At 39.1% G+C, this 22604-nt stretch overlaps 1 protein-coding gene across 3 annotated transcripts in view; it reads left to right on the top strand.

Moving 5' to 3' along the window:
- The first annotated feature begins 1088 nt into the window (after positions 1 to 1088).
- The window catches only part of myo18ab (myosin XVIIIA b), a 118911-nt gene continuing 97395 nt past the window's right edge, over positions 1089 to 22604 (top strand). For 2 of the 3 annotated variants that reach the window (XM_086079827.1, XM_086079825.1), the window contains exons 1-2: positions 1089 to 1202; positions 4934 to 6030. In XM_086079827.1, coding sequence (XP_085935953.1) covers positions 5032 to 6030 — 999 coding nt within the window. In that variant the 5' untranslated portion in view covers positions 1089 to 1202; positions 4934 to 5031. Of the gene's footprint in view, positions 1203 to 4933; positions 6040 to 22604 lie in introns of all 3 variants that reach the window. The other variant, XM_086079826.1, reaches the window with a different exon arrangement.

The following is a 22604-nucleotide window of genomic DNA, read 5'->3' as shown; positions in this document are numbered from 1 at the left end:
TTTTGGTCTCAACATTCCCCTGTCCTCCTCTGATACAAACCTGGGAGTCAGGCTCGACTCACACCTCTCATTCGATACCCACATCCATCATCTCTGTAACGTTTCCTTCCACCACCTCAAAAACATTGCCAAAATTCGTCACTCCCTCTCCCAATTGGATGCCAAGAAGTTGATCCATGCCTTTGTGTCCTCCAGGTTGGACTACTGTAATGCCCTCCTCATCGGGATCCCAAGCAAGAGCCTGCAAAAACTACAGCACATCCAGAACCTGGCTGCCCGAGTCCTGATGAGGAGGCGCAAATATGATCACATCACCCCGGTCCTAAAATCCCTCCACTGGTTGCCAATTCAATACAGAATACATTATAAAATCTGCCTTCTCACCCACTAATTCATTCATGAAACTGGCCTTGACTACCTCAGTGAATTACTAATCCTCCACCATGCCACACGACACCTTTGCTCCTCCTTTACCTACTGCCTTTGCCAGCCTAGGTCCAGACTCTCCACCATGGGTGACAGGGCCTTCCAGATAGTTAGCCTCGCGGCTCTGGAATGCTCTTCTAGAGACCCTGAGGGCTCCACAAAATGTGGAAGTCTTTAAAAAAAAGGCCTCAAGACCTTTCTTTAAAAAAAAGGCTGCCTAGATTTTTTTTTAAAACTCTGTTAGATTTTATGGTTTTGATTGTTTTGTTTACTGTAATTTGTTTTAACCCTCAATTTAGAATACTAATATTTAGAAATTTATTCTTATAGAATAACAAATTAAATGTATTATTATAATTATTATTATTATTACTATTGTGATAAAATAGATAATAAAAATAAAGATATTTGGCCTACTATGTATGCAAAGTCTGAACACTTCATTGTTTTTTAAATTTATTTTAATTTTCATTTTGGGACAGCAATTTCAATCAGTTCGGTAAAATGGCCCATATAAATGGTACAGTCACTGAGTCTGGCACTTCACATAAAAACAGAGCGTAAGAATAATACTGTTTGTTTACAAACAATGGTGTACGGTGTCGTATACGGGTGTTATAGCCTCCAAGTGTCCAGCATGTGTCGCCCGTCAGCTGCACAGGCTTGTGTACTGGGAGCACCCACTGCTGGTAAGACGTTAGCTGCAAGCCAGGTTGTCTTCGGAGCTGCACCCTGGAACGAATGTGTTACCAGTGCTGCTCAGTTTGGTGAGGACAGTGAGTATTCTTCCTTTGCTGTTTACGAATTGCGCATAGGGAGCAAATATTTCTGTTGGCAGCAGTATGGAGCTCGGCTGTTGATCAGGCGGACTAGATCATGTTCACGACATTTCAATGCGTTCCAGGATTTTCTTTTCAAAAATGGGGACAGAAACTAAGGCTGTGACTTACATCAATTACGCTAGCAGACTGTTGGATTTATTCATGAAAAGTTGAACAAAACTGTCACTAGGTTACTGGCTTTGGTGAATCTTTTTGGTTTGCGATGAAATGAAAAAGACATAATTAAAACAACATAATCAACAGTGCCTACCTACACAGTAGCTCAGCTAGCTAACGTAGCCGAAAAGCTACACCTAGCGCTGTCATTCTTTTCGTCTCATTACACAGAAGGGTGGGTTGCCTTTTGTTGTTGTTAAACCAATGTCGCTTTATGTACTTGTGTCTTGTGTGTGCCAGGTGTTGGCATCCTTTTGCCCACAGCTCAGTAAGTAGCTAAATAGGCGAGATCTTAACGCAGTAGGCGCTGGGTTTAATGTCGTGCTTATTAAACAGACTCTTGCCCTAAATTTTATTATGCGTTGTTTCACTGGGTGAAGTAAACGATTCAAGTAATTAAAAACGCTCTTTAAAAAATGTTTTCTTTTTAAAATATTCTCATCAAAGCACACCATTCTCTTGGAATTATGGACGATATTGGTTTATGAAGGAATGAGGAGGGATTAATCAAATATTCGCAATACTAATACTGTGTACGAGTCATAACGAATATTGGGGTTGTTGTGTGTCACACGAAAGTTTGGTATGTGACAGGATGGCTGTTTATCTGGAAGAACAATCTCAACCGGACCCCCCCTCCCGAATTTTGCGAATCAATTACTTCATTTGAGGAGCACATTTCTAAATTTGTGGAGCTTTTTTTTTTTTTTTGCAGCCGGTTAATAAAGCAAGGGTTTTATAAAAAGAAAAAAAGACGCTGTAGCAAATTAACAGTTGTTTTTCTTTTCTCAATCAACAATTTTTTATTTTTTTTAATTTCACGTTGTATATAGCAGGAGCATTTTCTATCATATATTAATATCAGAAATGCCCGGATGTTCGGAATTGTCAATAGGGACCCTCAGAAACAGTAATATGATTCAAACAACTACGTGATGCTTGTATGTCTTTTGATGTGGTGTTACTTGTATAATATCCCTTTCCACAACACAGGAGCTCTTCACCCCATCAGGTTGTAGTTGATTGCTGACAGTTTTTCGCTGTCAAAAACAGGTAGTACTGCTCGATACTATGTATATTATATTGTAGTAGCTGGGTCAGGTAGGGTGGCTAGATGTCCTCATTTGCCCGGACATGTCCACTTATTTACATCCTTTCCAGGTGGTGTAATGGTACGTGTTACTGACTTTCATACAGACTTTTTAGGTTCAATCCCTGGCCATGGGTGGTTTACATCAGGGGACGGTATCCGTCTTAAAAACTGTGCCAAACAATTCATGTTAATGACTTACTGTGGTGACTAATGATGGGACAGTTTGATCAAGACGATCTTGTATCAGTTTTTTTCACAAATGTAATAACTTAGTGGGAAAACAGGGCCTGTTTAGTTCATTACAAAGTTGATAAAGAAAGCCATGACTTTTTTATGTTGTATGAATGACAACAGGTGGATACACACACTACAGTAGGGCTGAAGAATTGTGGGGAAAAATTACCATCACTTTTATTGGCAAGTGATCATGACTTAAGCCAAGAGTGGGCAAACTCTGTTCTCGAGGGCCGGAGTCCTGCAAGTTTGGAGGTTTCCCTCTTCGAACACAAGCTCATTCCAATCAACTGGATCATTATCAGGCCTATACTTGCTGATGAGCTGATCTTATATCAGCTGTGTTGGAGAAGGGAAACATCTAAAACCTGCAGGACTCCGGCCCTCGAGGAACAAGTTTGCCCACCCCTGGCTTTAGTGAATTAATGCCCGTTGAGGTGTACAATTATGTATGATTAATGAACTTATGATGATTTTGTAATTAATGAATAAGGAATTTCTGACAATTTCTCATCGCCCCCCTGTTCATCTCTTTTGACACCCTAGTGATCCCCTGGTTGTGGATCACAGACTTAGAAGATAGCGTGTGTGTGTTTTTTTTGTGAACATCCATTTGTTATGTCAGTAAAAATATTGGAACACGTGACTGACAGGCATGTTTTTATGCTTAGGTTTGTCTGAAAACATTTATTATTCAAGGAATAAATAGAGCTTTTCAGTTTTAGATCACGGCTAACAGCCGTTTGCCTTGAAAAAATCAATACTGTAAATCCTGAAATTCTTAGAAAAAAATAGGCCTCGACAAGTTAAGTTTTTTTTTTCTCAACAAGAAGACTGATGGAGTGCAATTCTTATGGATATTCATTCTTTCAATTTAAAAATGTATCTTGAATCCATTTTTCTGTTTGCCTTTTAAAAGTAAGAAAATTAAAGGTTCTGTTTGTTTGAATTGATTTAAGTTGATTGAAGCCAAATTAATCAGTGCACTATTTATCAAATGAGAGTGAGCCTCTTACCTATTTGTTTAATAAAATTCAGATGGTGACTCATTCATCCAAACATTGTAATATTAACCTTTTGGATTAAAATATGTGAATTTGTTTAGTGATTTCCCAAATTGTCGGACTGTGTCATTGTTAGAGTTTTAACCTGATCATGCAAAACATAATAGATTTTTATGACAGTCAGCGTATAATGAACCAAACCAAAAACTGTGACCACAAAACCAGTATATTAACTAAACCGTGGATTTTGTCAACCGTTCTTACACTAACATACAGCACCCTAATTAATTGCTCAACCATTTATCTCATTCACTCCCTGCCATTTTCACTGAAACAACCCACTTTGCTCCCGGCTGTTTTACTTGATTTTTACCGATTTTGCTAGGCCCACAGAATATTGTGTTCCATTGCTATGAAAACATGGAACCTACCAAAATAAATATTAGAGTCTCGTATTTTATCAGGTTAAAAAAATTATTACTATCTGTTTCAGTTTTACAGCAATTAGCCTTAAAATATAGCTAAGTTTCATCATTATTCACAAATATGTTTGTCTGCTTTTTTTGCAACATGGCCCTGGTTGATCTCTGTTTTCACCTGCTGGCCTTTTTTGTTGTTGTAATAACTACCATTGCTTTAAGCGACCTCTTCAGGTCAGAGGCTGCATCAAAGCCTTCTGTATGCTCTAGCATAAAAAAACGTATAACTAAGTTTTTTTGGGACCATGGCAATATTTAAAATACTGTAGAACCTTTTTATATGTATTTGGGAGAAAATTTGATAATATCATCTTTGACCATCTACAGCCTCAAGATATACAGAAAAACTAAATTTGTCATCCTTTATAAACCACAGGTTACAGATAATGTTACAGAGGTTGGCTTGTTTGTTTTGATTGAAGGTGTGTTAATTAAATTTATAAATTTATAAAATAAATAAATAATATTTTTTTTAAGAGTTAACTAGTTGTTAGCAGGCTAAATATCTGTGGCTTTTGCATTTGTGTGGTTTCACAGAAAGATCATTAATAGACATCCACTGTAGTGTTTTTATGCTCTAGCATAAAAAAAATCACATAATTTTTTTTTAAATACGTTTTTGGGACCATTGCAAATTTTTAAATAGAACGTTTTTATAAGTTTTTCACAATATTCAACAAGTTGTCTGTCTTTCTTCAGGAACATTGTCCCGGCTGCATCAAAGTACCTGATAGTGAAGTCTTCCTCCCTGAAAAAGAAAAGAAAGCCACATTGGTGGGGAACTACAGTTCATCAACATGTTCAATCTGATGAAAAAGGATAAGGAGAGGGATTCGGGAAGGAAGGAAAAGAAGGACAAAAAGGAGAGAATGTCTGCAGCAGAGCTGCGAAGCTTGGAGGAGATGAGCATGCGGCGAGGTTTCTTCAACTTGAAGAGAGAGGCCAAACGTGAGTCCAAGAACAAAGTGGAGATCTCCAACCCAATTCCCATCAAAGTAGCGAGCGGTTCAGAGCTCACTCTGACTGACATTGAATCTGATGGCTTGAGCAACAGAAGTAGTGTGGTTCTGGATGAGCAGCTGAGCGCGGCCAGCTCCACTGATGACCTGAAAGGTGAGGGCGGAGGACAGGATCATCGCAACTCTGTGCGAGATCGCGTAGCTCATTTTGGCTCACTGGCTAAGCAGAACTCCTCACAGATGGGACAAATGATGAAGCGCTTTTCCTTTTCCCAAAGAAGCAAGGAAGAGAGCTCTTCAGAATGTTCCACGCCTTCAGGCCAGAACGCTGATTCTCCACAGGTGGAGAGCAAAGTCTTTAACATGTTGCGCAAACATAGCCTCAACCAGCAGAATGCAAATCCCACTGTAAGACAGTTCTCCATCCCGGAAGTGGTTGCCAAGACATTTCTTGCTCAACTACAGCTGCCAGCTGTTGTTGCCCCGACCGCACCTGAGACACGCGAGCTGGTACTCCAACGTCGCAACACAGGCGATTTTGGATTTTCTTTGCGTCGCACTACCATGCTGGACCGCAGCCCAGATGGAGGAGTCTACAGGCGGGTGGTTCATTTTGCTGAACCTGGTGCGGGCACAAAGGATCTTGCGCTTGGTCTGGTGCCAGGAGACAGACTGGTGGAGATAAATGGACACAATGTAGAGAACAAGAGCCGGGATGAAATAGTTGAGATGATCCGCCAGTCTGGTGACACTGTGCGACTGAAAGTGCAGCCAATCCTGGAGCTGAGTGAGCTGAGCCGCTGTTGGTTGAGGAACACAGAGGAACTTCGAAGGGAGGTCAGACATGTGAGCTGAATTCTTCATTTATTATTATTTATTTATATGCTCTTTCTTGATTCCTTTATATCTAACGTTTTTATGAATCACAATGTCCTGTTGAGTCCCCACCATATTGTCTGCTAGCTGGAGCCTCGGAATCAACTTTTTTATCACCTTTATTTTTTCCTCAGAGTCATGGGTAACAGGTGGTGCATTATTTTTTAAAACACAACAAAAATAGGCTGTCACAAAAGTCACTTTGCTCACTCTTTTTTTTTCTATTTTGTTTCAGTCATCATTTGGACAGATGTGACACCATCAGCATTTGCCAGTTTTAAGCCCTAAAGTTTTCGTAAGCATTTAATTTCCTTGCCCATAGCTTCCCAATTGACATTGGAGCAGTGCTGCAAAATTGCTAGGTAGATTTGTTTTCTTCTTTCCACGACTGAAGTTCGGTGCCAATTGAAAGGCTCTATTGCTGTCACACTGCTCCAACACATTTACACTATCCATGGCAAGTTTTCGAGTCAGCATCTGTTTTTGACACACCACGTAGCAGCTACTACCACCACTGATGTAAACACCAAATACTTAAAACAGGCATTCACACAAACCACGGAAAGTCTATCTAGAGGGCTGCATTGCACCTCAGCATTAAGATTCATTGGATGCTTCAGCCACTGTGGTAGAGCTACACTGTAACAACTTCCGGTTGTTGAGTATTTCTTTTTCTGCTTGAACAACCTGAAATTGGTACTGGTAAAGCGATATCACTGTGAAGCATCCAGTGAATTAAGCTTTTGTTGATGCTGAGTTCCAGTGCAACACTCATGATAGAATTGCCCGGGCTTTGCATAAATGCCTGCTCTAGCAGTTGTATGGTTTGTCAGGATTCAGAACAGAAATTTGGCACGGATACAATACATTTTACTATGCATTGGGAGCAGTTGTAATGATATATAAAGCTTCTCAAACTGGCGCTGAACTGCAGTCGGGGACAGAAAAACGTCTTGCGAGGCTGCAACTTTGCAATGCTGCCTAAATGTCCATTGGCGTGCCATTGGTAAGTGAGTGAGTTGTATGCAACATCTAAGCTTGCAAAAGCTGATGGGCCCATGTCTGTTTATCCAGATGATACCTGAAAAGGTACTATTAAAGCCCGTATCTTGTGCAGTATATATATGTGTGTGTGTGTGTGTGTATATACATGTGTGTGTATATATATATATGAGGGCAGCCGAGTACTGCACTACAGGTGAGCCACTCTTTCTCCTTTTTTTCTTTGATGAGAGCCCCTCGAGCGATTCCACTTTTCACTTGCATTCTTGTGGCCGTGCTAAATATTTTAGCTAATGTTAGCACTATTACTATTAACAGTTTAAAAAAAGTAAACACTTACTACTATCTCCGGGTGACTATAGATTTGTACAGGAGGCCGTGTGTGACTTAGCAGTCCGTTCCCAAAGCCGATTGGCTGGTGGGAAGAAATGTATTTATTTTTAAACGTTGGTGAATATGTTAATGTGCCGATTTTAAGTGCAGCGCACCGTGTCCTGCTCCAAATAGCCTACAAATGCGTCATCTGCATCGCACGCATCCGTGCCCGCCAGTGCGAAGTACTACACACACGCACACACACGCATACATACACACACACACACACGCACATACACGCACACGCACCCCCCCCCCCCCCCCCCACATATATATATATATATATATGTCAAGTCAGGCAGTCAGGATATACAACTATTCTTTTAACAATGGTGAGTGTTTACAGGATATCCAAAAATAACTGCTGGAATGTCTCTGGAAAGAATGATACTACAAGATACTACGTGTTCAATTCTACACATAAAAACACATTCAACCTTATTGGACTTATAGAAATACAATACTGATCTTTTAGATCAGTGGTTCGCAACCACCGGTCCGCGGCCTGGTACACTTGGTACTGGGCTAGACAGAGAGACAGACAAAGAAAAACAATTCTCATAATTTGAACAAGTACCACCCAAGTGATGGTGTGGAGAGAAGTGTGAGTGGAGTTTGCTGCTTATCACTAGCAGTTTAGCTGCTTCTGACTTCATCCATCTACGAAGCAGCAACCAAACGTGTCATCTTTTGATCATGCACATTTGAAAAATAATAACTTGAAAATTTCCTGATATTTTTTCTTTGAATGTGACCATGTATTACCGGAAAGAAGAAAAGCTTTGCTTGACAGAAACAATGTTCACCCAAAAAACTACTACGTATCGTATTGAGTCATTACCATTATTGTCATGAATGGTATGATATGCCCATCACTCTTCAGTTGTTGACTGTAACTTCCTTCACATAGATACGGTATATCCTCCAGTTTTGCATGATGAACATAGCAAATGGAGCTGTAAACATGTGCAAAAAAGAGGTGTACTGTTATGTTCAAAATGTAAATGGATCCAAGTTAATAGTTTCTAGTTATAGCAAACTTGCCGGACAGAAGCGTGAGAACCAGTGGAGGTGTCAAGCTATCTTGTCTTAACTGACTGACTAGAAACAACGGGAAGAAGGACTCTCCCTTACAGTCTGGTATTTGTGGAATTTGCTTTGGAACAAATAGGCCACTTCCTGACCATTTCCCTCTGGTATTCTGTAATGGAGGAAGACAAATTTGTTTCTTGGGCTCAGGGCTAATAGAGAGAAAACTGTTGGAATTTGAGCTGGAGTTAAAATATTTGTCAGGTCCCTGTTTTGTCATCCAATAATTTTCAAGTACAGTGTGGATAAAAATATTAAGGGTTTTAATTGTAATATACGTGATGCTACAAACTCACCTATTCCTAGAATGTAACACGTTTTAGCTAATCCAGTGTCTTAAATCTTACCAATACAGTACAATACACCAATCTGACGTTGACACTCAGGAAGCTGGTTTGGCGTCGGGTGAGTGTCATCAGCTCGATTTAGGTGCACCGTTGGCACGTCACAGCCATTGTCGAGGTGTCGGGGGGAGGTTTTCGGCTTATCCAACATGTATCGCCCTCTGCTGTCGTGACGATTACTCTGACCGTTAGCTAGCAAATCAGTGCACGAGTGATGAACGAAAACAAACAGTGAAAGAGACTCTCGGAATAAGGCACACAGGTTTTGCTCATTTTGTTTGTTTCTTTTCATTTACATCTCACCACGCGCATATTGATGATATAGCCACGGGAACAGAATAAATTGAATAGCAAATCAGCAGCATAATTCAGGAGAGGCCACCTTTCTACGGCATAACAGAGAATGCTACATGGCGCGTAAGCATATCGCATCAGTACCATCCCCCATGGAGATACAAAGTTTTGAGTGGTCTTGTGCCCTCGCCGCATCGTTACTTCTTCCACAAGCCAAGTGACCATACATGACAACACAAGTGCCATTTGCAACTTTGCAACACCATTCTGTGGTAGTGTGAGATAAAATGAAGCCATTTTTCTTTGTTTACGCTTATGTTATGCCACGACCGCCAAGCATTTGGTTTGGATAACTGACTACCACCACAGATGGTTTGGAGCATATTACTTCTCACACATGTGGAAGGTACGTAGTTGTCGTGGTTGGCTTGTTACTGTGTGTATGCTGTCACTTTTCTGGACAGACATGCCGACGTTTAGGCCGACAGTCACATTGGTTGATGTCTGATTGGTGTATAGAGGCCTTTAGCCAAATTTTTGACAGGTTTGGTAGAGAATCCCCTGTAATTGCTTCACTATAAAATAAACAATGACACCTTTCAAGGTCTGTTATTGTTGTTTTGTTGTTTTATGAGTTTGATACGAAAAGAGGTTTACTGACACGGACAGAGTTTGTAACTCAGTGGAATCCAACTTCTCTAGCAGGGTGCAGGGTTCACCTATTCCTGTCCTTGAGGTCCGGAATCCTACAGGTTTTAGATGTTTCCGCCTACCAACACACCTGATACTAAAGATCAGGATCGTTATCAGGCATGTGCTAGTGGGCAAAAACGTCTAAAACCCGCAGGACTCTGGACCTTGAGGACCGGAATTTGTGAACCCTGTCTAATCTAACATGTCTGACCTACAATAGTTTTTTTCTAGATTAATTCCACAATCATACACATTTAATCGTATAGAAAGTCTTCCCAGAAGTGTGGAAATGGCTATAGAAATGCTTTTAGTCACATGATATACCAGTATTGATTCTGCAGTCAGTGCATGTCATGTCAAATGTCCTGTGTTGAAAGGGTGTCAGTGTTTTAAACCAGCGTATGAGTTAACAGAGCATGCAGCCCAGTCAGGAAAGATGAGGCAGGCTCAAGGAATGCTATAGGACAAGTTGTGAGCAATGTGTTTTAGTCACCCGGTGAACATGTAGCTGTGTCACAAATTTAAATTTGTTCAATTTATTTATCAGGAAGCAAGTGGCTGTGGATTAACCTCAAAGTACATTTCACACATTTCTGACATCTGTATCTCTGTCAGGGTGGCATTGTCACTAGACCAATATGTCTGGAAGCTTTATTCTCACTGAAAGTCAGCTGAGATCTTCAGCTTTGTTAAAATGCCAGTGCTAAATAAATTATATTATATATATATTAAAATGTTATTAATTATAATAAATGCAATAATAGTGAAAATTGGCATACATTTTTTCGGCTTTTCGGTTTTCGGTCAAGCATTTTTAATTTTCGGTTTTCGGTTTCGGACAAAAATTGTCATTTCGGTGCATCCCTAATGAAACCTTACTTTCACTATGTTGAGGAATATCAGTTTTACCTGACTTGTAGGTCCATGCCAGGTTGGCATGGACCGTTTTCCAAATGAGTATGCATTAAGGATTTAAATGATACATATGATACAACCCTCGTGAGGATAAGTGGTTCAGATAATGGATAGATAATTATGCATTAAAAAAAAAGCAGTGAAGTTTTCATACTGTTCCTTCTGTAGTCTATATGGTTTTTGCGTTATGTCTGTCACAGTGGTACTTTTCTGGTACATGTTAATGGTACTGCTTCTTCTTTACTTATTTGCCTTTTTCCCCGTACAGAACTGTCCCAAAACAAATTTGTTATATAAAGGCTGAGCTGTTCATTTTCTGACAGCTAATCTCTGCATGCTTTCCAAAAACAAGGATTAAATGGGGCATTTCATTTGCTGGTTGGATTAATCTAATTTAGTACCATAAACAGGACCAAAAAATCCTATCATACAATGGTGATTACATTTGTCTTAAGATGACTGTTGACTTAGAGGTAGAGTGTATTTTTTGCTTATTTTAGTAAATAAGATCAACTTTGTGTAGTGTGTGACGGGGACAATTTTAATTAGGGCCCAAGCAGCGACTGCTGAGGGGATCCTACTGTTTTTGTAGGACTTCTTCTTCTTAGCTATTATTCTTTTTCTCCGCAAACAATCAACAATTTATTCTTTAATTTTGATTCATTTACATACCAACCATTAGAATCGAGGATGGAAGCGTAGTTATTTGATTAGGTATTAGTAAATATTGACTAGTTGTACCATTGATTGTAATGAAGTAAAATGGCAAAGTGATTTCACCCCCATCATTCCTCGTCAGCTTTTATAGATTAAAGACCTAGATACACCAATCCGACGTCGGGATTCGGACAGCGTTGGACCGACGGCATGCGCCGTCTGATCAGTGCATAAATTACTATCGTGAAGTCGGATCGAGTTGGAATACGTCGGTGGGGTGTTTCCAGCAAATTCGATCGGCGTCGGGGGCATTTGATCAAGGTGATTGGCTGTAGTGTTAGCTAGCGAATCAGCGCACGGGACAAGAAGAGCAAGTGACAACGCGGATAAACAGTACTCAACTCAACTTTTTGGTTTTTCAGGACAGCACACGTGAATATTAAAGTCCCCCATAAAGAGGATATGATCATATTTCAGCATAATTTCGGCAAGAAGATTTGCAAAGTCGTTTAAAAATTCCTTATTGTATTTTGGAGGTCGGTAAATGGCACAGTGACAGTTTGGCCAACTTCAAAGAAGGTGGCTTCAAGGCTGTGATCAATGTGGTAAATAGATATAGTTTACATTTAAATTCGTTTTTTAAATAGTCGCCGTTCTTCCACCTCGGCCCGACGTCCTCGGAGCGTCCAAGTAAGCACAGCCAGGCGGTAGTAATTCAATCATAGATGTGGACTCACCAGCGACAGTCCAGGTCTCTGTCAGGCAGAGGAAATCCAAGTTGTTGGAAAGGAAAAACTCACTCAAAATAAACATTTTGTTTGTCAATGACCGCGCATTTAACAGCGTGATCCTTGTGGGAGCAGCAGGGGTGCATGGCTTTACCGTCCGGCAGTCTCGATGAAGCTCCTTCAGAAGCTGGAGGTCGGCACTGCGTCTGAAACGCGGAGGGCAGCACAGCCGAAGCTTTTCGGGTGAGCCAACGATAGGTAGCAACCAGGAGTCGACAGGGTCCAGGATACGCCACAACGGAGTACATCCATGCGTTCGGGAACGAGAAGGGGACGAAGCTTGTTCCAGCGCCCGTTTTCACTTTACCAGATGGCCGCCGCGTTTACCCCGGTGCCGCTGTCAACACCGGTATGAGTTGTTTATGTTTTTATATCTCGCCCCCCTAAAAAGCTTGCCGGTTGCCTTTAGTAATAATGACTACCGCAGCCGATGGCACGGAGGGGAATTACTTCTCGCGCATGCGCTAAAGGTACGTAATAGTTGGTGCGGTGTGTATTTACGTCATTTTTCTGACGTGCCGACGTCTGGGCCGACGCCAGAGGGCCTACATTGTTTAGATTTTTGCAATTTTTAATGTTTAATGCACTGATGGGCTTCTTTCTGTGTGCGTTTGAAATGTGAGACTGCATTTGAATGCACGTCAGTGTTGTTTACACACTGATTAGCGGCTAGCTGCTAAGCCGGAGACTTGTGCCGTATCATACAATGTTGCCATCATTCTTTGGTTTAAAGAGAAGGTAATTCGCTCCATACTTTCAATTGTGTTCATAATACTTATCCAATCGTGTGTTGGAGGATCAAATTGCAGCCATCTCCTAGTTACTGCCTTTTTTGTGGCTGCCATTATTATCTTTAGCAGATATTTGTCCCGGTTTGGAAGGTCGGCTGCGTTATTGCCTAAGTATATTATTTGAAAGGAAAAGTCTATTGTTATTTTCAAAACTTAGTTAATTGTGTATTTGACCCCATCCCAATATGTCTGAATCTGTGGAGAGTCCCAAAATATATGGAAATGGTCTGCCATCTGTTCCCCACACTTCCTCCTACAAAGACCCCCTCCAGCTAAAGCACCCTGCAGACCCTTTATTTTTGGAGTAACAAAAAATCGTATTAAATTGCGCCAGCAAAAGTCTCTCCACTGACCTGAATTAGTGGATGTTGCCTGAACAGACCACATATTCAGCCAATCTTGCTCTGTAATTTCAAGTCCAGACTCCTTTTCCCATTTTAATCTAACTGGGTTGGTTAAAAGATTATTTGTGTGTTGAATTGTTGAGTAAAATATTGAAACCAATTTCTTTACACCTTTGTCTCCGTACATGACCACCAATATGTCTGCAAGGTTAGTCTCTGACTTCTCCAATGGTTTTATTTCATTATCATACTACGTCCTGACCTGTAGGTATCTAAAGAAATCAGTTTTTCTTAGGTCATATTTTAAAGAGAATCTTTCAAAGCTTTCAATTTCCCTTTCAGATGTGATTGTACAAAATGAAGTAATACCAGCATAAATCCAGGTTTTAAATCTCGTATCAGTCTCAGCTGGTTTGAAACTTGGGTCTGAGCAAATCCATCTAAGTTGTATTGACTGTCTTTCAAGTGTTGGGGATTTACACTCCCTAAACCAGATCTTGAGGGTCACTTTTGTCCATTGATTTAAGATGTTGAGAAGGGTTTTACTGCCAATTACAGATTGGAGTGGTACGTTTAACTGTGAAAGGTCAAGATCCTTCCATTTTGCTACATAGCTTGGATTACAGCAGCAAGCTAGGGCTCTTAATTGTGCGGCCTTACATTAGTCCAGCAGGCACGGGAGAGATCTACCACCTTGTTTTTTATTCAGCTGAAGTGTTTTAAATCAAACCCTTGGCTTTTAACCCCCCCCCCCCCCCCCCACTCACACACACACACACACACACGCACGCACGCACGCACGCACGCACGCACGCACGCACGCACGCACGCACGCACACACACACACACACACACACACACACACACACACACACACACACACACACACACACACACACACACACACACACACAAATCTCGAGATCAATTTACAATTTATCCCATTCATTAAATTGCTTAAGACTAATTTCTACAGGTAACGATTGAAATAAGTATAACAGACGAGGAAGTACATTAATTTTTATTATATCTATCTTATTATGCATACCTGGGGGGATTTGTGACCACCTGCCCATGTCTGATCTAATAGCCTTAGTTATGGGGTCATAGTGTATATATATTGTATATTTTTGACAGGTCTTTAGGTATTTGAACTGCAAGGTATTTTATATTTGTCGATTTCCATTTAAATTCATACCTTCTTAAGATCTCTTTAGGGGTGAAATTATAATTCAGGACTTGAGTTTTTTGAACGTTCAATTTGTATCCAGAGTATGTTCCAAATCCGTTAAGGGAACTCATTAGTTTAGGGACACTAACCTCTGGTTCACTGGCAACGAGCATTACATCGTCTGCATATAGGCAGATCTTCTGGTCTGAGCCTCCCATTTCCACTCCCTTAATAGTCACATCGTCACTGATTAACTGGGCTAGGGGCTCGATAAACAGGGCGAATAGTACAGGGCTGAGGGGACAGTCCTGGCGGCAGCCTCTTTCTAACTTGATGGACTGTGAAAAGTGTCCGTTCACTTTAATCCTCGCATTTGGGGATGTGTAGAGGGTTTTAATGGTTCTTATAAAATTATCTTAAAAACCAAATCTTTTTAAAACGGCAAACAAATATTCCCATCGTCATACGCTTTCTCAGCATCCAAGCTCATTACTATGGCTTTCCTCTTCTCTTTAAAAATTATATTGATGATATATAAAACACGTCTGATATTGACGTGTGCCTGCCTGTCACGTACAAAGCCAGTTTGGTCTTCGTCCACCAGTTCTGGCACAATGCCTTCTAACCTTTTGGCTAATATCGACGCATACAGCTTGTAATCTACATTTAAAATTGATATGAGTCGATACAAGCCACACTCTTTTCTATCTTTACCCTCTTTTGGGATGACGGATATTATTGCCTCCCTCCATGATCTTAAGGGTTCACCCCCTTCACCCTCTTTCAGCTTGTTCCTTCCTTAATCTCCACGCCATGAGTTTTAAAACTCGGAGACCATTTTCATAGTACTTTTGCCTAGTGAATCTAGCTTTTTTCTCTAAGTCTTCTTAATATATTTTGTTTATTTCTTTTTTTTAGTTTTGTTTGAGTTAAAGTGGTCTGCTTTTTACTTTTACTATGCTCTTTGTCTAAACGTTCTAATTGTTTTAGTTCAGATAGATTTTTCTGTTTTTATTTTTTCCTCTGTGATGTGAAGGCTGAGTTTACCCCTGATCACTGCTTTTGCAGCATTCCACAGAACACTTGGAGAGACTTCCCCATTATTATTGTTGTCCATGTAGTCCTTATACTCATATTTTTATCAAATCCACTCCTTCTTTGTCATTCAGAATATTAATATTTAGTCTTCAAGTCGTGTTTTTCTTTTTTTGGGTTCAGGGGGAGGGTTAAATAGACAGGGGAGTGGTCCAAGACATCCCTTGTCTTTCCCAGTTATACATAAAAAAAGTAGTCTATTCTTGAGTGGACAATATGACTTGCAGAGTAAAAAGTAAATTCTTTCTTTGTTGGATGAGAGTCCCTCCACACATCAATTAAACCCAGCTCTGACCACATTTATTATTATTATAATTTTTTTTTAAATAATCCTAGTATTAGGTGTGAACTTCTTTAGAGGGTTAAATAAAAATAATTAAAAGAAAACCCATTAGGTGCTTGGTAAATAAAATTAAGCAATAAGTCCTCCATTCCTTTCAATACGTTACATGGGCATCAAGCACCCAAGGCAGAGAAATAAAAATAATTAAAAGAAAAACCCATTAGGTGCTTGGTAAATAAAATTAAGCAATAAGTCCTCCATTCCTTTCAATACGTTAAATGGGCATCAAGCACTCAAGGCAGAGAAGTAATAAAATAATAATACTCATAATAATAGTAGTAATAATTAATTTAAAAAACATTGGGTGCTTGGAAAATAAAGTAGAGCAATAAGTTCTCCATACCTGCCAATACATATGGGCATCAAGCACTCAAGGCGAGGAAATAATAATAATAATAATAATTTAAAACAAACACACACACATTTTGGGTGCTTGATAAATAAAACTGAGCAAAGTCCTCCTTACCTGCCAAGCACTCAAACACACTGCTAAAGTGAAAATTACAACAACAACAACAAAAATACATAAATAAATAATAAAGACAAAGAAAAACACCCCAAAAAAAGCAACTTTTTTTGTTCTCCTTCTATTCTCTCTTTCTCCAACAAGTAATTTCACTACCAGTCTGTTCTCCATCTTAAGTGATCCAATGTGCTGATTTTATCCACACTTTGGCTTTGAAGTCCTTTCAGTCGGTGGAACCGTTGAAGCTTTTCCTTGATCCGTTCGCTTCCATGTCTGCTTGGATGCTCCTGTTGCTCGTTGCCAAGTGTGTTTCCGCATGGGACCCCGATCAGCTGATGTCTCAGCGTCTGTCGGGAAGCCTCTCTTATTCAGGTCCGCTGCTGCATCCTTTGCGGAGGTGTAGGTGACAGCTCCGGAGTCAAAGAACACCCGGAGCTTGGCGGGCGGCGGCGTTTGAAATTTAATTCCTTTATCCTGGAGCATCCTCCGTATTCCTTCCTCTTAGCGAGTGTCTCTGCTGGATAATTGTGGTCAAAGTAAATCCTGCTCTTGCCGAGGAATATCTCCTTTTTCTTCCAGGCGGAGTGCAGCACCCTTTCTTTGGTTATAAACTCCTGGATGTTTATGACCACCGACCTCGGTTGAGCGTCCTGCGGAGGTTTGGGGCCAAGTGCCCTATGGCACCGCTGTATTCCCAGGTCGGATTGCGCCAGCGCTTCCAGCTCTTTCTTAATCAGGTTCTCCATAAAGTGTTGGATGTTGTTGTCCTCCGATCCCTACGGGATCCCGTGAACACTGAGGTTGTTACGCCTTGAGCAGGCTTCCAGGTCCGTCAGCTTATTTTGTAAACCCTCCTGTACTTTTAATGACTGGCTCAGTGTCTCTTGGAAGTCAACCATCCTCTCCTCCATTTCCGTGATTCGCCCCTTGGCCTCGTTCACTCTCTCTGTTGTGGCTCTGAGATCGTTAACCACCTGGCTCAGCTGTTGCTGGATTTCGTTTCTCAAGTCAGCCAGTTCCGTTCTCAGGTCCTCTCTAAGTTTGCTCCGAAAGTCACAAAGTTGAGACCTTACGTCCTGTGCAAGTGTTGTAATGTCCTCGCGGATGCTGGAACAGCTTTCTCTCTCGTTCTCCGTGGTTAGCTCTGTGTTACGACTCGGTCCGCCATGACACTCGCCGCGCTCCATGGCGTTCCTCTCTTCGTTCCCACCCGAATCACTTTTCTCCGCTCTTGTGGACTGCCTCAGTCTCGTTCTTTTAGTACAATCCCCCTCCATTATTAATATATGTCGAATTTGAGTAGTTGTTTTGTTTTTTTGGGGGGGAAATACCACCGACCGACAAAGAGATTTTTTTTATGCGGCCATCAGCGTCGTCACACCGGAAGTCCCTGGTCGTCAATATTTAAGAAAAAAATAATATTTTTTTATTTCGTCGCAAGCTGTTGCCGTGGCAATGCACTGTTTACCCAAAAAATTATGCTGTTTTTGAGGGGCGAAAACTCGTCTTTTTTTTTTTTTTTTATCCCAGAAGAGAAATTAATTTTGCAGCAGGAGCACAATAACAATAGCACATAGACAGAAACACAGAAAATGGCAAAATACATAATACCTTATCTTAAAAAGGTGGAACTTGCGTGTGTGTTGTGATGTTGTGATGTTTGAATTTGTAGGGCATGTACAGGAAATCAGCCACAGGGAAACTTGGCATTGTTTGCAAACATGATTCTAATGTGGGAAAGCGAATTATAGGTGAGAAAGCTTGCTTTGCCGTCAAGTTGTGTTGATGATTAAAGATTTACAGTAGCATCACCTTTCTGTCTCTCTGCTCTCTGAATTATTTACAGAGATGCTGCTGGTGCAATGAATAATAGAGAAGGCTGTTGAAAGAAATTAAGCCCTGTTAGAGCAAAGCTGAGGTGTGGAAATTAATTTGCAATCAATTGTGGATAATCGCAGGATTTTTTTTTTTAAACACCTTAGGTATACAGTCTCGCACAAAAGTGAGTACACACCATATTTTTGTAAATATGTTATTATCTTTTCATAGTACAACAGTGAAAAGTAATTTTGCTACAATCTAAAATAGTCAGTGTACAGTCTAAATCAGCTATCCTTTAATAACTCAACACAGTCATTCAACTCAAGGTTTAGATCGGACCATAATTTGAGTCACTGATCGGATTTTTTATTTTTTTACTGTCCCCCCCCCCCCCCCAAAAAAAATCAGATAAAACAATATATATAGGATTGGTTTCATCCATTTTATGATTTATTTTAATTAATTTATAAAACACTTGCCCCATTAAATTAACTAAAAAACATTCAACTAAAAATGTCAAATATGGCCATTTTGAATTTATGAACACAACTTTAACTCATTCACTCCCAGCCATTTTCACTGAAGCAACGCCATTTGTTCACTGCTGTTTTACTGGATTTTGACTGATTTTGCAAGGCCCACAGAATATTGTGTTGAATGTGTTCTATTGCTATAAAAAAAAGGAACCTAATAAAAGAAAGATTAGTCTCTTTTTTCATCAGGAAAAAAAGTATATTTGTATCTGTTTCTGTTTTGCAGAAATTAGCATTAGAATATAGCTAAGTTTAATCATTATTCACAAATCTGTTTAGAACTGTGGGGAAATCATCTTATTTGCAACATGGCCCTGGTTGATCTCTTATACTCTGCTTCCACCTGCTGGCCGTTTTTGTAATTACTACCATTGCTTCACCCGTTCTCTGCATGTCAGAGGCTGCATCAAAGCCTTCTGTATGCTCTAGCATAAAAAACATAAAAACCCTGTAAACACGTCTTTGGGACACTTAAAACATTTTAAATAGAACAAATGGAAGCAAATGAGTTAAGTGCAAGAGTATGCAGGATACCAAGTTGTGTAATGTAATATGTCTTGGATGTGCCCCCCCCCCCCCCCAAAAAAAAAGAAATATATATATATTATTATTATTATTATTATTTAATGGACACAAATGAAATTAAGTAGACTTCATGTTAAAAGATTTATTCATCAGATGGACAAATATCTCAATTAACAGTTTTTTCATGACATAGATGTAAACATGGCCATGAGTGTACAAGTAATAGCATAGTTTCTGTGTCTCTCTTATGATCTATAGTCAGAGCTTGTTTGGTTGATGTGAGTGCTGACTGCTACTGACGTAAAACTCACACTGTCAGCAGTCCTCTTTCTCTCCACACTAGTCTCAATGACAGCAGGACAGCAAATGCATTCTCATCGTAGTGGACCTGGTTGTATCTTTAACATGTCCATATCTGCTGCATTCTCTTGGTTAAGGTATAATTGTGGTAGCAACCATTCACAATGGGGAAAAAAAAAAATCTCTCTCTAGGTGAAAGATGAAATTATACTTTGGGCTCTATATTCGTGCCCATTGCAAGTCCAGCACAAAGCGTAGTCTGTGCGCATGGGTGGAGTTTTCTTTCTTTTGGTATTTTCCTAGACTAGACCTAGACTTTTTGCATGTAGAATTGGATGTAACGGGCTGTTTGCACTCTCGAAACTTTTTCCCAGCCTTCCGCAGCAGCATCCTTCATTTGAATGAAAGTCAGGGCAGTAGGAGCGCACACTGTCTTGACATAGCGAAAACAGATTCGCTGGAAGATTGTTGCAAGATCTCCTCTTGCGAATGATGTGGTCCAGCGCGCATGTGACGTGGGCATTTGGAGACCACATGGCACCCACTACCGTGCATCGTTGTGTGACCTACATTTATTGCCAATTTAGGGATAATGTAATAATAACTACAATATTTTCTTATGTGCTAATTATCACAAACTTTCTACAGTAGATACAACTTTTCCTCTTCTCCTATCCTACTGCCACCACTTTAAACACCCTTGAATTCCTTCACTTGGTACAACAGAGACCATCTAGAGCAGTGGTTCTCGGTTTGGACATTAAATTGACCCATTCTGGGTGGGTCGCAGGTTTGCAGCCAAAGACTAAAAAAACATAACAAACAAACAACAACAACAAAATAGCATGTTGAAATATTATAATGTGCTACCATGCTTTTTTTTTTTTTTGTAAGGCCAATATTTTATTTATTTATTTATTAGAAGTGGCACAATTATGTGTTAATTTTGAGTTAATTTAAAGTAGTGCTGTCAAAGTAAAAACGTTAACTAATTAATCACAAAAAAATATTGCATTAATCATGTACTAACGCAGATTAATCACACTATTAATTTTGACAGCAGATGATCCTTCAGCTGACAGCAGATGGTTACGTTAAAGGTAGCACAGGTTGTGTTTGAGCAATAAACATAACTACATGCATTAAAGTAAAGCATTTAATAAATGTTTGCATATGACATTCAGAATATTTGTTCATGTCAAACTATCAGGTCTTTTTTTCCCTCATTTTAAATTATGCAAGTAATTGATTGATTAGAAAAAGAGGAGGATGAGCGTGTGCAGTGTATCAAAAAATGTTGACGTCCTCATAATAATAAATGTCGAAATAACAAACACATAACAGGTGCTCTTTAAATTTGGCAGGCAAAAAATTTGATTAAAAAAACTTTTTAATTAAGCGATTAATCGTGATAAATCAAAATTCTACGATGTGATTAATCTGATTAAAAAATTTAATCATTTTACAGCCCTAATTTAAAGTCTAATTTAACGCCACAATTTTTTGAAATGCATGATTAATTACTTATTACTTGGAATTCCAGTCGCAACGCAGCAGACATTTCCATGTCAAAATTTAGCAGTAATAAATTTAATAATAATTAGTGCTGTTAAAGAATTAACTGATTAATTAATCACAAAAAAATATCGCATTAATCAGGAATTAACACAGATTAATCGCACTATTAATTTTGACCATAGATTATACTTTAGCGTGACAGCGGATGGCTACGTTTAAGGAAGCACAGGTTGTTTGAGCAATAAACGTAATTACATGTATTAAAGTAAAGCATTTAATAAATGTTTGCGTATGACATTTAGAATATTTGTTCATGTCAAAAATATTGGGGTCTTTTTTCCCCATTTTAAATTATGCAAGTAATTTATTGATTAGAAAAAGAGGAGCATGAGCATGTGCAGTGTATCAAAAAATGTTGACGTCCTCATAACATTAAATGTCAAAAGAATTAACACATAACCAGTGCTCTTCAAATTTGGCGGGAATTTTTTTGTGATAAAAAACCTTTTTAATTAAGCCATTAATCATGATTAATCAAAATTCTACGATGTGATTAATCTGATTAAAAAATGTAATCGTTTTACAGCCCTAATTTAACGCCACAATTTTTTGAAATGCATGATTAATTACTTATTACTTGGAATTCCAGTCGCAACGCAGCAGACATTTCCATGTCAAAATTTAGCAGTAATAAATTTAATAATAATTAGTGCTGTTAAAGAATTAACTGATTAATTAATCACAAAAAAATATCGCATTAATCAGGAATTAACACAGATTAATCGCACTATTAATTTTGACCATAGATTATACTTTAGCGTGACAGCGGATGGCTACGTTTAAGGAAGCACAGGTTGTTTGAGCAATAAACGTAATTACATGTATTAAAGTAAAGCATTTAATAAATGTTTGCGTATGACATTTAGAATATTTGTTCATGTCAAAAATATTGGGGTCTTTTTTTCCCATTTTAAATTATGCAAGTAATTAATTGATTAGAAAAAGAGGAGGATGAGCGTGTGCAGTGGATCAAAAAATGTTGAAGACGTCCTCATAACATTAAATGTCAAAATAATTAACACATAACCAGTGCTCTTCAAATTTGGCGGGAATTTTTTTGTGATAAAAACCTTTTTAATTAAGCGATTAATCGTGATTAATCAAAATTCTACGATGTGATTAATTTGATTAAAAATGTAATCGTTTGACAGTTCTAATTTAAAGTCTAATTTAACGCCACAATTTTATTAAAATGCATGATTAATTACTTATTACTTGGAATTCCATTTAAAAAAAATTATCGTTTGACAGCTCGAATAATAATGCATATATTTGTGGACACTGGGGTCAAGTTGCATTTTACAATTTAAAAAATGAGCAGATTTTACATTAACTTATTTCATGTAAAAGATTAGATAGCTCTTAAATATAAAAAGAAAAATGCACTGAGCTGTCATCGTCTTACAAATGA

Source organism: Leptonotus elevatus, chromosome 7, assembly GCF_054856555.1.
Source record: "Leptonotus elevatus isolate MCC_2025b chromosome 7, RoL_Lele_1.0, whole genome shotgun sequence".
NCBI lineage: Eukaryota > Metazoa > Chordata > Actinopteri > Syngnathiformes > Syngnathidae > Leptonotus > Leptonotus elevatus.
Note: the sequence above shows the minus strand (reverse complement) of the source record. Positions and strands in the feature narration are given on the sequence as shown.